General features: G+C 47.0%; 1 protein-coding gene across 7 annotated transcripts in view; it reads left to right on the plus strand.

Moving 5' to 3' along the window:
- Window positions 1-12,404, plus strand: part of KIF2A (kinesin family member 2A) — a 65,165-nt gene that overhangs the window by 22,322 nt on the left and 30,439 nt on the right. For 5 of the 7 annotated variants that reach the window (XM_080574123.1, XM_080574121.1, XM_080574125.1 and 2 more), the window contains 5 exons: window positions 8,119-8,213; window positions 9,506-9,625; window positions 10,041-10,095; window positions 11,578-11,700; window positions 12,280-12,380. In XM_080574123.1, the coding sequence (XP_080430249.1) occupies window positions 8,136-8,213; window positions 9,506-9,625; window positions 10,041-10,095; window positions 11,578-11,700; window positions 12,280-12,380 (477 nt within the window). In that variant the 5' untranslated portion in view covers window positions 8,119-8,135. Of the gene's footprint in view, window positions 1-8,118; window positions 8,214-9,505; window positions 9,626-10,040; window positions 10,096-11,577; window positions 11,701-12,279; window positions 12,381-12,404 lie in introns of those variants that run through there. The other 2 variants (XM_080574122.1, XM_080574126.1) reach the window with 1 other exon arrangement.

Below are 12,404 nucleotides of genomic sequence, written 5' to 3' on the forward strand. Positions count from 1 at the left end.
AGTGAAGGCCGGGATGCTCCTGGAGCCTGCACGCCATGCGTCTGAACTCACAGGAGTCCTGAACCAAATGCACCTCGCGGCAGAGCGGTGAAGTTGGAGAAGTCACGGGTGCTGCTCTGTGACATCACAGAGGCCTCTGGGGCTGCCCCCAAGTGCTGCCCAGTGGGGACAGCAGCCCCTCCACAGGGGAAAGCCTGCTGCTTTGCAGGGCATTTGCCATCTTGTCACAGCCTAGCGGCGGTGTTTGACCTCCGACATGCTGGGTCCTGTGGTGGCAGGCTGCTGAGCTCCGTGCTCCAGCAATGCAAGCAGGGAACCCTGGTGATGCCCTGGGTACAAACAGAGCGCCCTGACTCGGCTCCTCTGAGGGCTGTCAGAGGGACTCGCCAGAAGGGCTCGTCCCTTGTTGCTGGTGGGAAAGCCTCTGTGGGCAAGTTGTTCTGTTGCTCAGTCACCCGCACAGTAAAGAAACATTTGCTGATGTTCAGACAGAACCTGTCGTGTTCCAGTTGTGATCCCTGGCTCTCCTTCTGTCACCACTGAAAAGGGCCGGGCTCTGTCCTGTATGCACCCTCCATTTGTACACCTTGATGGGATCCCGTGAGCCTTCTGCTCTTCCGGCTGAACAGCGCCAGCTCTCTCAGCCTTTCCTCAGAGGAGATAACGCTCCGGTTCCTGCCTCCCCTTTGCGGCCTTTTCACAGAATGACGTAGGTTGGAAAAGACCCTGAAGATCATCAAGTCCAGCCATTGACCTAACACTGCCAAGTCCACCACAAAACCATGTCCCTAAGCACCACATCCTACATGTCTCAAGTACTTCCAGGGATGGTGACTCCACTGCCGCCTAAGCAGCCCGTCTGTGAAGAAATTCTTCCTGATACCCAATGTGAACCTCCCCTAGAGAACCTTGAGGCTGTCACCTCACATCCTGTCACTTGTCACCTGAGAGAAGAACCTGACTCCCACCTTGCTACCACTCCCTTTCAGGTAGTTGACGAAAGGTGTGCCTTCAGCCTCCTTTTCAGCAGACGAGACAACCCCTGTTCCGTCAGCCTCTCCTCATAGGTCTTGTTCTCTAGGCCCTTCAGCAGCTTTGCTGCTCTTCTCTCAATGCATTCCAGCAACTCAATGTCCTTCTTGTAGCGAGGGGCGCCAAAGTGAACAGAGAACGCAAGGTGCGGTCTGTGTCACCAGTGCTGCGGACAAGGGGACGATCACTTTCCTCCTCCTGCTGGCCAGACTGCTTCTGGTGCAGGCCAGGAGGCTGTTGGCTCTCTTGGCCAGCCAGCCACACAGCTGTCTCATGTCCATCGGGCTGTTGACCAGCACCCCCAGGTCCTTTTCTGCCAGGCAACTTTCCAGCCACTGTTCCCCAAGCCTGTACGGCTGCAAGGGGTCGTTATGCCCCAAGTGTTGTACCCAGCATTTAGCCCTGTTGAATGCCATACAGCTGGACATGGCCCATCGATCTAGCCTATCGAGATCCCTCTGCAGGGCCTTCCTAGCCTCAACCAGATCAGCAGTCCTGCCCAAGCTGGTGTCATGGGCAAACTCAGTGAGGGTGCACTTGTTCCCTTCATCAGGATGGTTGATTGAAATGTTAAACAAAAGCATCCCCAGTGGTGAGCCCTGGAGAACACTGCTTGGGACCGGTCACCAGCTGGATTTAACTCCATTCACAACGACCCTTTGGGCCCGGCCTTCCAGCCACGTTTTCCCAAGTGAAGAGCACATCGCGCAAGCCATGAGCGGTCAGCTTCTCCAGGACAATGCTGTGAGAAATAGCGTTAGCTGCTTGTGTAAGTCCAAGTAAAGAACATTCAGAGCCTTTCCCTCATTCCTGCCTTTCATAAACCTGTGCTGACTGGGTTTGGTCACCTGGTTGTCCTGTATGTGCCACGTGACGGCGCGAGAGAGGATCTGCTCTGTGACGTTGCTTGGCACCGAGGCCAGACTGCCAGGCGTGTAATTCCCTGGATCCTCCTTCCTGCCCTTCCTTGTAGATGGCATCACGTGCACTAACCTCCAGATGCCTGGGACCTCCCTGGTTAGCCAGGACTGTTGGTAAATGATTTCAAGTGTCTTGGTGAGCACTTCTGCCAGCTCCTTTGGTACCTTGGGTGGATGCCGTCAGCCCCCATATGATATGTGTGTGTGTTCAGGTGGCGTAGTAGCTCACTAAGCATGTCCCCTTGGACTCGAAGTCTTCGCTGTGCAAGGCTCTCTGTGTGTTGCTAGACTCTGTGCAATAGCTCTCCATCTGTGCACTACGGACCGCTCTTCTGAACTGGATACAGAACTCACCCAGGTGTGCCATCCCCAGTGCTGAGTAGGGGAGAATCTCCTGCCTCAGCGTGCTGGCAGCACCCTTCCTAATGCAGGCCAGGGAGCTGGCAGACGTCTTTGCTGATAGCCTTCTTGTCCTTCTTCTTGGTGTCCACAAGGAGCACCAGGTGGGCTTCTGCAGAGCTGGGAGGGGTCAGCTGCAGCAGCTGTGTGTGGGGGCCTCGCAGGCTGCAAGGGGTCGCTGCGTCCAGGGCTGTGGGAGACCTGACAGGCTACGGGGCAAGAGCATTTGGGGGTGGCGAAACACTGTGAGGGGCCGCTGTTCAGAGGCTGGTGGAAATGTGTGAGGCCCTGTGAGCGTTCTTGGGGAAGGCCCAAAGGCGGGACTGTGGGATGGACATAGCTGGATGGGGAAGGAAGCAGAGGGCTCAGTGAGCCCGCTTCTCTCCGTGCCCATGTATCTCAGAGAGCTCCACGGAGTGCCGTTGTGATCATTGAAAGGGTTCCGTTTGTGCTTGGATGGCTGACGTCTGCGTCGCTAGAAGAGCCACAGCGGCCAGTGCTCCAGCTCAGCTGAAGCCCAGGTAGAAGGAGGTGCTTGGTTGTCGGGGAAATTATTAGGTCGTGGGGAGAGCTTGATCAAATGTCCGACTTTTGTATGAAATGACTGTGATCAAACTGGTCCCTGCTTTCTGACTTCAGTGGTAGTTTTATTGGTGTGTTGGAAAATAACTAAAAAGCCACAGAATGGTTGAGGTTGGAAGGGTCCTCTGGAGGTCTTGTTGTCCCACCCTCCCGCTCAAGCAGGCAGACCCAGAACAGGTGTCTCAGGACCGTGCTGAGATGGCTTTGAGGTATCTGCAAGCACGGAGACTACGCAGCTGCTTGGCAGTGCAGTTCTGCTCGCTGTTGCAGGGGGTGGTTCTTGTGCAGAGCTGCTGCAGGACGAGCCTGGCTTTGGGAAGGAGAGGAACTCCCTCTGGGCCAGTGCTGCTGCTGGGCCAGATGAAATTTGGGTGTGGAGGCAGCGGCGGGGAGCCAGGGAGGCCAGGGCTGTCCTGGCAGAAGGAGCGGCAGGCCTTGAGGACCCGCAGCCCGGCTGTTGGTGGATGGGCTTGGAGGCCGCCGCCCTGGTGCTTGTCAGGCCCCTGCTGTTCAGCGGCTGGTCCTGTCGGGGAGCTGGATGCGCAGAGTCCAACCTAACACTGCCAAGTCCACCACAAAACCATGTCCCTAAGCGCCGCATCGTACGTGTCTCAAGTACTTCAGGGTACATGCTGACTCCGCCACTTCCCCGTGCAATGCCACTGTTCCCCAAGCCTGTACCGCTGCAAGGGGTCGTTATGCCCCAAGTGTTGTACCCAGCATTTAGCCCTGTTGAACGCCATACAGCTGGACATGGCCCATCGATCTAGCCTATCGAGATCCCTCTGCAGGGCCTTCCTAGCCTCAAGCAGATCAACAATCCCGCCCAAGCTGGTGTCATGGGCAAACTCGGTGAGGGTGCACTTGATCCCCTCATGTGGTGATTTTACCTCGCTAGGCAGCTGAACTCCACCACAAGCGCTCTGTCCCTCTCTTCAGCAGAGGAGAGGAAGAAGAAAAGGAGAGAAACAACTCACGGGTTGAGATAAGGATAATTTATTTAAAGGAAAAGTAATTATTAAGGGAAAATCATTATTAATTAAATAATTTAACTAAAGGGAAAAGCAGGGCCTCAATGCACGTAGCCGTTGTTCGGGAGGACAGATGTTTTCACAGTGAGAGCCCTCCCGTCCCACATGGGTGCTTGTCAGGCCCCTGCTGTTCATCGGCCGCTCGTGTCGGGGAGCTGGATGCGCAGAGGCCGCAGCAGCAGCGAGCCGATGCGGAGGATGGGTCCGTTGGTGGGGCTGGTGGGGCGCTGCCCTGCAGCCTGCTGGGGGGCAGCGTTGATGGGCCCTGGAGCTGCGCCAGCCCCGTCTGCTTGTCCGATCCCCTGCGGCGCCCTTCTCCCAGCTGCGGGGCCGTTGTTGCTGGGCCGTGGGCGCAGGTCGTAGCGGCGCTGAGGGGATCTGCTGCGGACCCTCTCCCTGGCGGCGTTCCTGCGGCCGCGAGCGGACGATCTGCACACGTACTGCTGGTAGTCGTCGTCCGCTCGCACCGTGTGCAGGATGTGGTCGATGGGCTGCCTGCAGAGCGGGCACGTGGATCTCGTGGCGGCCCACCGCCGGATGCAGCGGAAGCAGAAGGTGTGGAAACAGGTGGAGACGTAGGCGGTGTTTCTGGTGGTGCCCAGGCAGATGGGGCACCGTTCTCCTGCAGCTGCCTCCGATGGCCCCGCCTGCTGCATCTGGCCCCCGCTGGCTGTTCCTGCAGAACCGCTCTGCTTCAGGTCCTCCTCGGCACGGGATGGAGTGTCCTGCCTGCCAAGAGAGCCCAAGAGAGTGGAGGTAGCGGGGAGGTGAGGGCCTCCTGACGGGCCTTCTTGTGGGCTGAAATTCTTCTTCCTCTTCATCATCATCAGGTTCAGCCATGTGGGCCACCCATCTCAATGGCCGTTGTCGGCACCTGCCTTGTCCCCCCAGTCCCAGCCCGTCCAGCCCCCCACGTTGTCTCCCAGGCCAGCAGCACGGCTGGAGTTAGCAGAGGGTACCTGAAGGAGGAGGTCAGAGAAGGCGGAGGAGCTGGCTGGGTGCTGTTGATGGTGCCAAGCACCCTGGCACCTTCGTTGTGCCTGCAGCTCCGGGACAGGTGCTGTGGGGACCAGCAGTACCCCACCACACAAGAACGCACAAAGGTGCAACTCAGTGAAGGCCGGGATGCTCCTGGAGCCTGCACGCCACGCGTCTGAACTCACAGGAGTCCTGAACCAAATGCACCTCGCGGCAGAGCGGTGAGGTTGGAGAAGTCACGGGTGCTGCTCTGTGACATCACAGAGGCCTCTGGGGCTGCCCCCAAGTGCTGCCCAGTGGGGACAGCAGCCCCTCCACAGGGGAAAGCCTGCTGCTTTGCAGGGCATTTGCCATCTTGTCACAGCCTAGCGGCGGTGTTTGACCTCCGACATGCTGGGTCCTGTGGTGGCAGGCTGCTGAGCTCCGTGCTCCAGCAATGCAAGCAGGGAACCCTGGTGATGCCCTGGGTACAAACAGAGCGCCCTGACTCGGCTCCTCTGAGGGCTGTCAGAGGGACTCGCCAGAAGGGCTCGTCCCTTGTTGCTGGTGGGAAAGCCTCTGTGGGCAAGTTGTTCTGTTGCTCAGTCACCCGCACAGTAAAGAAACATTTGCTGATGTTCAGACAGAACCTGTCGTGTTCCAGTTGTGATCCCTGGCTCTCCTTCTGTCACCACTGAAAAGGGCCGGGCTCTGTCCTGTATGCACCCTCCATTTGTACACCTTGATGGGATCCCCTGAGCCTTCTGCTCTTCCGGCTGAACAGCGCCAGCTCTCTCAGCCTTTCCTCAGAGGAGATAACGCTCCAGTTCCTGCCTCCCCTTTGCGGCCTTTTCACAGAATGACGTAGGTTGGAAAAGACCCTGAAGATCATCAAGTCCAGCCATTGACCTAACACTGCCAAGTCCACCACAAAACCATGTCCCTAAGCACCACATCCTACATGTCTCAAGTACTTCCAGGGATGGTGACTCCACCGCCGCCTAAGCAGCCCGTCTGTGAAGAAATTCTTCCTGATACCCAATGTGAACCTCCCCTAGAGAACCTTGAGGCTGTCACCTCACATCCTGTCACTTGTCACCTGAGAGAAGAACCTGACTCCCACCTTGCTACCACTCCCTTTCAGGTAGTTGACGAAAGGTGTGCCTTCAGCCTCCTTTTCAGCAGACGAGACAACCCCTGTTCCGTCAGCCTCTCCTCATAGGTCTTGTTCTCTAGGCCCTTCAGCAGCTTTGCTGCTCTTCTCTCAATGCATTCCAGCAACTCAATGTCCTTCTTGTAGCGAGGGACGCCAAAGTGAACAGAGAACGCAAGGTGCGGTCTGTGTCACCAGTGCTGCGGACAAGGGGACGATCACTTTCCTCCTCCTGCTGGCCAGACTGCTTCTGGTGCAGGCCAGGAGGCTGTTGGCTCTCTTGGCCAGCCAGCCACACAGCTGTCTCATGTCCATCGGGCTGTTGACCAGCACCCCCAGGTCCTTTTTTGCCAGGCAACTTCCCAGCCACTGTTCCCCACGCCTGTATGGCTGCAAGGGGTCGTTATGCCCCAAGTGTTGTACCCAGCATTTAGCCCTGTTGAATGCCATACAGCTGGACATGGCCCATCGATCTAGCCTATCGAGATCCCTCTGCAGGGCCTTCCTAGCCTCAACCAGATCAGCAGTCCTGCCCAAGCTGGTGTCATGGGCAAACTCAGTGAGGGTGCACTTTGCCCTCTCATCAAGATGGCTGATAAACAATTCTGTCACCAATTTTGACTCCAGAAGAACACCAGTTATGACTGGTTTCCAACCAGATTTAACTCCATTCATGAGTGTTTGCGGCCAGCATTCCTGCCACTTTTTCCCAAGTAAACAGCACATCTGTCCAAGCCATGAGTAGTCACTGTCTCTAAAAGATGCAACATGGAGGAGACCTAGGGAATGACATACAGAGAAGGACCAAGGTGTTTTCGTAGTTAAACTGTTTACCCACAGAATCAGTTTATGCACGAACTGTCTGTTCCAGTATGGTCAGGTTATGGTTTGGGAGCAGTACATGGTTCTTGGATATGTGGACGTTGGCTCATGGGTGGATATAAACATGAGGTCAATTAAAACACTGTTCTGGTTTGACAGGCAGGCAGGATGGTGGAGGAGGAGTTGCATATGAGTTGGTTCTGTGGGAGAAGGTTTTAGAGCCTTTGCCGTGTATATATATACTTGGGAGTAACTTTTTTTACAATATGTTTCATACTGTATCATCTATGTTTGCCTGTCATGTACAACAGAGTTAGGGATTGCTTGTTTGTGCTATGGCTCATTAAAAGAGGGTATCCGAGGAGCAGTTGCATTGGATTTTTATTTCTTAGAAAGATGAGTTCTTGGTGTTCTTCGGGCAACACATGGGTGTGAAAAAGATGCGACAGATGGATCTTGATCCTTTTGTGTCAGTGCATGGCTGCTCTGCTCTTCCAACCACTCCTTGCTACCATACATAGGAAATACAATAAAGTGTGTCAGAGGATATAAAGAAAAGTGCAATATATTACTTATTTAAAAGGAAAATCTCTATTCCTACTGGAAGCTTACTGGTTTTATTTATCTTTATAGGGGCTTGTTGGCTTGAGATCTTTCACATGAAAAGTCATAGCAATGGCACCGTAGCAGTTGTTTATAAAATGAGGATTTGTATTGTTGTTACAGGCAGCTTAATTTTAGCTGAGTTACCAACTGATTGAATGTCCATAAGGAATGGATATCAGAATACTATGTCAGGGTGCTTTACTCCAATGTCGGGACACTTGTTGTATCAGCCTAGAAAGAATACAAAAAAGCCTGTGTGGAGCATACCACAGTAAACTTTCCCACCCATGGGGTAATCATGGTATTGGAAATGTTACTAAAACATTTTACAGGAAAAAGATTTTAAGTGGTGTGGCTTTCACATGGTATTTTGCTTACTTACCACTCAGTTTTATATTTCTTGAATTTTTTCACTGGGTATTGTCCCAGTAGAACCTCTGATAGTGGTTCGCATCTGAGCCAGTTTATAGAATGTGGCCAAGAACCGTCTTTTATTTATTCCCCTTTCTTTTTTAACCGTCCTCTTCCTGCCTTCCTCTGCATACATGTATTCAAATAACTTCTGAGAGTTTTTTTTTCACCTGTTAATAAATGATTATTTGTGTTTCCTTTCCAGGACGAATTCATCAAGCTATGGTAACATCCCTAAATGAAGATAATGAAAGTGTAACCGTTGAATGGATTGAAAATGGAGATACTAAAGGCAAAGAGGTAAACTTAACTGTTCTAGAACCTTTCTCTTTTTAAATAATATATAGCCTACATGAGTGTTACTTAGAAATTTGCAGTGTATAAATGAAAAGAAGATATAAATATTATTTTACTTAATGCTTCTTTGGTTACAGACTGTTTTGAATGGGAGCTGTTGTGAAAATCTTATCTGTTGTGTCAGATTTTACTTCCTGAGCTCTGTGTCATAGCTTTTAAGTAGTGCTTTTCATCTGTTGATTTTGAACAAGATTACAAAGGCTGAGCTTTTTATCCCCTTTTTACAAGTAGAAAAATCAAATTTTTGAGAGGGAGAAAGACTTGCGGTTCAGACAGGAAACCAGTGGGATAGCTAGATTAGAAATTCTTTTGTGCCTGTTTTAATGAGGAATTGGACTCTCGTTTATTTACTTTTTTTTTTTCCTTGGCAATAATTTTCTAGGCTTGCTTGTTTGAACTATCTTTCTGTGTGTCTCAGTTATATTTTGCTATTCCTTCTTCCTTGAAGTTTTGGACCAAGTTAGCCTGTTCAAGCTGAGATTTTGAGAAGCGTCTCAGAATTACACCTAACTAGTTTTGTTAAAACATAGGAAAAAGAGAAAAATATGAGCATGTCCTAGTGATCTCATCCATGGAGCTCAACCCTCTGGACATAAAGAATCCATGTACTAATGATATCTTTGAAAGGTCCAGCCAAGGGAAGTGGCAGTTTAGAAACCAAACTATTTAAGATCTTTAGGAAGCCAAGTTTCAATAGATCTGAAGCTTGCTAGTTTTTAGATCTTCCCTCCTCCTCAGATAATGGCATTTTGAAGGAGGAGAACTTAGAAGAAAAAAACAGGGTAGTATGTTTAATATAGATTCAGTTTTGTTTTTATTTTTAGGGTCACTGTAATTTGTCTGTTCCTTTTGCACTGTCTGGGAAATTTCAAATAACTGAGATCTCCTTTTTATGTTATAGAATGTCTTTCATTATCTGCAGTAATTTTCTTTTTTTTTGTGTGTTAATACTAGCTATTTCTGTTTTAATTTAATCACTCTACAGAACTGCGAATATCTGTTGGTCATTTGTAATTCATCTGTTTTCTGAAGGGTGTGTGTTTTAAGTAAGACAATAACTGATGCTTAAGATGTTTTAGTGAACACAAAATGAGATAGTTCAGGTTATAGAATTAAATAGTTGTGTGGTAAAAACAATAAATTTATTTATTGTTTATTCTCAAGTCTAACAGCAGAAATTGAGAGGTTGAATTTGTTCTTAGACTCACAAATATGCTTTATGTTCTTTTAAACAGATTGACTTGGAGAGCATATTTTCACTTAATCCAGATCTTGCACCTGATGAAGATATTGAACCTAGTCCAGAGACACCACCACCACCTACTCCATCAGCCAAAGTAAACAAAATTGTGAAGGTTGGTAATACCTATGCAGTATGTTCATAATAAACTTACAGAACTTCTATACATATAGTCACACTTGAATTTTTAAATCTTACTTTTGTCTGTGGAACTACTTGTTGAATATGTTCCTTTTATTCCTGTGGTGAATGGGGGTTTCTGAAAATTTTCTAAGAACAGGTTTGGCAGGGAGGTAGATGGGGACTAATGTTTATATAACTAGGTATAGCTCAAGTAAAAACATAGAAAAGGAGGTTGTTTTGAAGCAGTACATATAGTTCAAGTAGTCTTCACCCTAGGCTCTTCGGGGTGGGATTTCGTATTTATCACTTCTCAGTGTTGCTGATGTTATGTCAGAGGAAGAGATGAGGCTGTAATTTATGTTTTCAATAGTCAGGTGATCAAATAACAGACATTTCTTTCTTTGTAGAGTCGACGAACTGTGGCAGCTGTTAAGAATGATACTTCTGCCAGAGATAATAGAGGTAATTGTTACATCTGACCATTTCAAGGAAGGAAAAAATATGGAAACGTTTTGAATTCCTGCTCATCTAAAATTCTTTAATAGTTCTGCTTTTCTAATTCAGTGTGTACACATGTGACATGTAGAAGACATGGCACATCATTCCTAGAATTACTGCTATGTGTATTTAGGAATGGATATGTATGAATAATATTTCTGTGCAAGTTTAAGCAATATAGCATCAGGAAAGTTAAGCTGAATGAACTGAAGGTGCAACAATTTGAAGTTAATTAATTATGCTATTATAAATTATTATAAATCATTATAGATTTTGTGGGAACTTTTACAAATTAAAACATCCTCAGTTTACTTCAGCTTAATGGAGTTTTTCAATATACTATGAGTAGTGCACATAAAATTCTTACACTTTCAATTTTTTGGCTTAGTTTTCTAACAGTCTGTGTGTAAACATTAATTCAAAGAACACTTTAAACCTACAGGTTATTTCTTTACAGTTAATAGTGAAAAAACTATAAAAACCATAAAAATGTCACAGAATAATAGGTGAAATGAAGTAAGTATTAGATGACTGCAGATGTAATGCATCTGTAATATGGAAAGGAATAGTTATTGCTTATTGTTTTAATTTTCTAACCTGTGCTGAACATAACTAACTTTGAAATGTCATCTCTAAGCTATTAATCAAAGCTGTTACCTTCACTTTCATGCTTTTCTGGCAGAGCTTATTAGTAGCACTTGCAAGAAACTGGCTAGCTGAAGCAGAGGTGCTTGAAGCAACTCTTTGAATAACAACTTAAAATATTCAGCTCTGCCAGAGAGGCTTGCATGCTTACTACTCCCACTGCATTCACTGGGAACAGATATCTGCATCTTTAGAAATTGGCATCTCTATCACATATGGAATAAATGCATAAATTTAGGTAGACATGTTGATTGTATCCATATCACTTTCAATATGGTCTCAAAAAGGTTTGTTTCTTCCACTTGTAGTTTGAACTGCACTTGGCTGCTTTTCATCTGTTTCCCTCTAGTCCTCAAGATATTGTAGGTTTGATGGGGTGGAACCATTTTTTTAATTTGTAGAGAATGTGAAACAGCAGGGCCATTTTCTTGCTGGGTTTTTGGTATAATCACAACATAAATAAAATTACAGCACTGAAAGACTGTGTATCTACAAGTACATTCTTCATTCTTTGTACATAATAAGTTATACTAATTGTGTAGTACAGTATTTAAAAGTATGCATGGGCAGCATTGGTACTTAATAATTATGTTGCGTTGGTATATAACATTAGGATAAAAAAGGCTGCATACCAAATGTCTTTAATAATAGACTTTCCATACATATGACTCTCCTCCGCACTGACAAATTGTTGCGTCTCAAAAGAGGCCTTGTTTCATCTTGTCATACTAAAACATTTCAGAATTTCGTAGAAATGTTATTCTTTCACATCTAGATCAGCTTTGTGCTTTTCTTCTGCAGTGGTTGGTTCTGCACGTGCACGGCCCACTCAGCTTCCTGAGCAGTCTTCCTCCTCACAACAGAACGGTAGTGTTTCAGATATATCTCCAGTTCAAGCTGCAAAAAAGGAATTTGGACCCCCTTGTATGTAAACAGTGTATCAAGGATTCTTTCATTCTGGGCATTACATGTACATTCTCTTGGATTATGTTGTTGTCCATAAATGACAAGTGATCTATATATGCAGTTGTCTGTAGGCTTCCTTACAAAGCTTCTTCAGAGCCCTGTGGCTAAACAAATGTTCAGTTTTGTCATAGTTGTGCTGGTGCTTGGAATTTGATTTTCCTTTATCTTTTTTTAACCATGAATGTGTGATTTTTTATTTTTATTTTTAATTTGCCTGGACTTGCTTTTAATACAAACCAAGAGATCACATGTATCTGTCCAAATGTATCTATCCAAATGTTTTTTGAAGGTCATTGTCCTTGTATTTTTGGTTGTGTAGTTATTGTCCCATTCCCATATTTTTTTCTAATTTATATATTCTATGAATTTTAGAAATTAAATTTTTATACTTATTTTGTAGTAACCCTGATTTCCTTGAAAAAACAGTTGATATAAATAAATGCATTCTAAATATTGATTAATTAATATAATTGTAGTGTAAATACTAAATCCATGCAACACACTGAAAATATTTTAAATTATATCATTTTTTCTAAGCACGTAGAAAATCTAATTGTGTAAAAGAGGTTGAAAAATTGCAAGAGAAACGTGAAAAAAGAAGGTTACAACAGCAGGAACTTAGAGAAAAAAGAGCGCAGGTTAGTATTTTTAGTTTAGATGGT

Source organism: Anser brachyrhynchus, assembly GCF_964034855.1.
Source record: "Anser brachyrhynchus genome assembly, chromosome: Z".
Taxonomy (NCBI): domain Eukaryota; kingdom Metazoa; phylum Chordata; class Aves; order Anseriformes; family Anatidae; genus Anser; species Anser brachyrhynchus.